Here is a 3,031-nt window from a genome sequence, read left to right as displayed (position 1 = left end):
CGGTATTAAATGGCGGCCATGAGCATGACCCCCCTGCTGCCATTCGTCAACGAGCAATCCATACCCCCTTTCCCATCATCAATGCCCATCGTGCTATGTATCCATGGACTATATTTAACTATTTATTCGTTTTTTATAATTTAATTCCTATTCCTATTTATAGCAAGTGATAAAAATAATTATTATATATTATTTAAATAGTAATTTGAATAAATAAATCTCCATTTGTAATCTCTAATAGCAGGCTAATATTTCTCTTTTTTTTTTACTTTTTTTTTTAGTTTATGATAATGATTCACACTCTTAATTTTTATTCATTTATTATTTTATTGACTAATTTAATTGTTAATTGAAAAATTAATTGGTTTTGAATTTTTTTTAAAAGTTTTAAAATATTTCAATTTGTTTTATTTAATCATGTCATATATACACTTAAAATTACTCACTAATAATTTAACTATTACTTACAAAAATACGTATTGATTATTCAATTTTATTGTTCTTGTAACTGATTTTTATTAAAAGTATGTATAAATTAATATATATAATAATTAATTTAGTATCTGATTTTTAATTTACATAAATTATTTTTGTTTTTTATTATATAGTAATGTTTAGTATTACAAAGAATTTATAATTGATATAAAAAGAGAATATTAATGGAAAAATCCAATTTTAATAAGGAGTGATGAGGCTTCCACCCACTTTCACAAGGCTTATCTGAAACGAGTATAAATTTCTTCCGTCTATATATATATAAAGTTTACACAACAACCTCACAAAGCTAGAGTTCTTGCTTCTTGGTAGTTGGTATTGGTAGTAACAACCCCCAACCTCAAGACAAACGAAACGAAAGCGATAAAGAATTGAATCTCATCAATGGAAGTGGCAGTAGCAAGTCCCAGCCCTCCAGGGAGTCCATCAATGATGGATCACTTCGATTTCAATGGCGCAAGGATCTCACCATATCTCAGTGCTCCTTCTTCGCCCCGCCGTTTCGGTGAATACTATAACTTGAGTGCTCCAACCAGCCCTTCCAGGCTTCGCGAGTTTTACTCCGATTTCGATTACTTCACCTCCGCCGCGCCTTCTCCGAGTCTCAACGGCGGCGCTGCTGAGCACGACGACGGTTTTGCGTTTTTTGTTAGCGGTGAGTCGGTGAAGTCCCCTCGCTCGGCGGAAGAGCTCTTCCACGGCGGGAAAATCAAGCCTATGAGGGTGGATGAGTTATTGGAATCTTCTAGAAGCCCGCTCCTACAGCACCAACCGAAGCTGTCTCCGATTGCGCAAGGGAAGAAGGCGATCCGGGAGGCTCTGTCTCCTCGAAAGAAGAGAGATTCCGGCAACGAGGCGTTTGAGGAGAGAAGGGGAAGAGATCGGACACCCGCGGCGGTTTCTTCTTCGAGTCGGAGAGCGTCGCGGTCGCACTCTCCTTACAGAGTATCCCACTACACGTGGGAAGAAGAGCTCCACCATCATCAGCAATTACAACAAGTGCAGGGTAATAGCAACAAGGAGGATCTGAAATCGGCGGCTTCTCTTTCTTCTTCTTCTTCTTCCTCTTCTTCGAAGAGCTCGAAGAGGTGGAGGTTGAGGGATTTGTTGCTTTTCCGAAGCGCCTCGGAAGGGAGAGGTACCACCAAGGATCCTTTCAGGAAGTACCCTCTTTTCTTCAAGAAGCCCGAAGAAACAGCGAAAGCGTCTTCTTCTTCTTCTTCTTCGAGCTTCAGAAATTCTGAGATGCCACCAAAGTCGAGAAGGAAAGAAGCAGTTTCGGCACATGAGTTGCACTACGCTAGAAAGAAGGCTGAGTCTCAGGATTTGAAGAAGAGAACCTTCTTGCCTTACAAACAGGGCATTTTGGGCAGGTTGGCTGGTTTCGGATCTCCAGCCAGATAGAGATAGATACATACATACATACATAGATGCATACATCATGTTCTGAAAGAATTGAATTCTTTCTTTCTTTTTCTTCTTTAGTATTCTTTTGTTTAAATTTTAATATATTGTTTTTTTTTTTTTGTATCTATGGTCGTGGCTTTCAAGCTTTGTAAACAGAATCGATCTTCTTTTCTTCTTTCAATTGTAATGAAAGACGAGCACAGCATCTTCAATGCTAATCATAACTTCTTCAAATGTATCAAACATTATTTCAACATTCGAATTACTACTGGTGAGTATTTTGTAGAGACAAGCTCATGTGCCACTAATAATGGCGAAGACAGGACAATATGTATGTAATTGCATATATGGGGGCCAGGGCCTAACGACATTATCTGTATTTTGAAAAACGATGCACCACATTCAATTTAAACATAATGACAATGCTTTGTTAGTTTAGACTTCGAGTTTCAAGAAAAGGACAATTCCAAATTACCAACACACCCTTCAAATTGTATGAAAATGGAATGAGATCAGATTAAGGGAATTTTTTGGATGTTGTTCAAGCTGGTTAGTTAAGGTTGTAGTTCTTACTACTAATGTTATAAAAAAAGTCTTTGCTCACCTGCCGCTTCCTACATAATGTCTATACTTTTAACACATGGGCGTGGCCTTCTCTCTTGGCATTTTCTTCTTTTTGGTCACAACTTGCAAGGCTTTGCCCGTTCTTATGTGCCAAATTCAATAATGCATCATCAAATATCTCTCTCTCCTCTCTCTTGAATCACATGACAAAAGAGAATAATGTTTGCAAAATAATTTGAACTTTCCTCGGAGCACTATATGTAGTATTGTAGTCTATCAATAAATCTTGCAAACGATTAAAAAGAAAATAGCTGATAAATGAGACAATAATTCTTTACTCTCTTTTCATCTTTTCAGCTCTCTCTACTTTTTTTTTTCCCTGTAATTTTCTTAGCAGGACTGGTATTTCTTACATGTGAAGGTAACTATATATTTAGTGCACGTGAAGTATTTTTTATATTTGATCTTATCCTCACTAGTACATGTGAATATGTTTATCCCCTTGTTCATGTATCGAATGATTTGAATCGAATACATATGGAAAAGGCGGAAATCCAACATTCAA

At 37.0% G+C, this 3,031-nt stretch overlaps 1 protein-coding gene across 1 annotated transcript; it reads left to right on the top strand.

Moving 5' to 3' along the window:
• The first annotated feature begins 759 nt into the window (after positions 1–759).
• On the top strand, positions 760–2,120 carry LOC130944698 (uncharacterized). The gene has a single exon (XM_057873161.1). It carries the CDS (start codon positions 880–882, stop codon positions 1,897–1,899), a length of 1,020 nt encoding a protein of 339 aa, XP_057729144.1. The 5' UTR covers positions 760–879; the 3' UTR covers positions 1,900–2,120.
• Positions 2,121–3,031: the final 911 nt, after the last annotated feature.

This window comes from Arachis stenosperma, chromosome 8 (assembly GCF_014773155.1).
Source record: "Arachis stenosperma cultivar V10309 chromosome 8, arast.V10309.gnm1.PFL2, whole genome shotgun sequence".
Classification (NCBI taxonomy): Eukaryota; Viridiplantae; Streptophyta; class Magnoliopsida; order Fabales; family Fabaceae; genus Arachis; species Arachis stenosperma.
The sequence above is the reverse complement of the archived record's forward strand: the minus strand, read 5'-3'. Positions and strand labels throughout refer to the sequence as shown.

Coding starts and splice junctions, on each gene's coding strand:
- LOC130944698 (XM_057873161.1), top strand. CDS start 880: ATGGAAGTGGCAGTAGCAAGTCCCAGCCCTCCAGGGAGTCCATCAATG.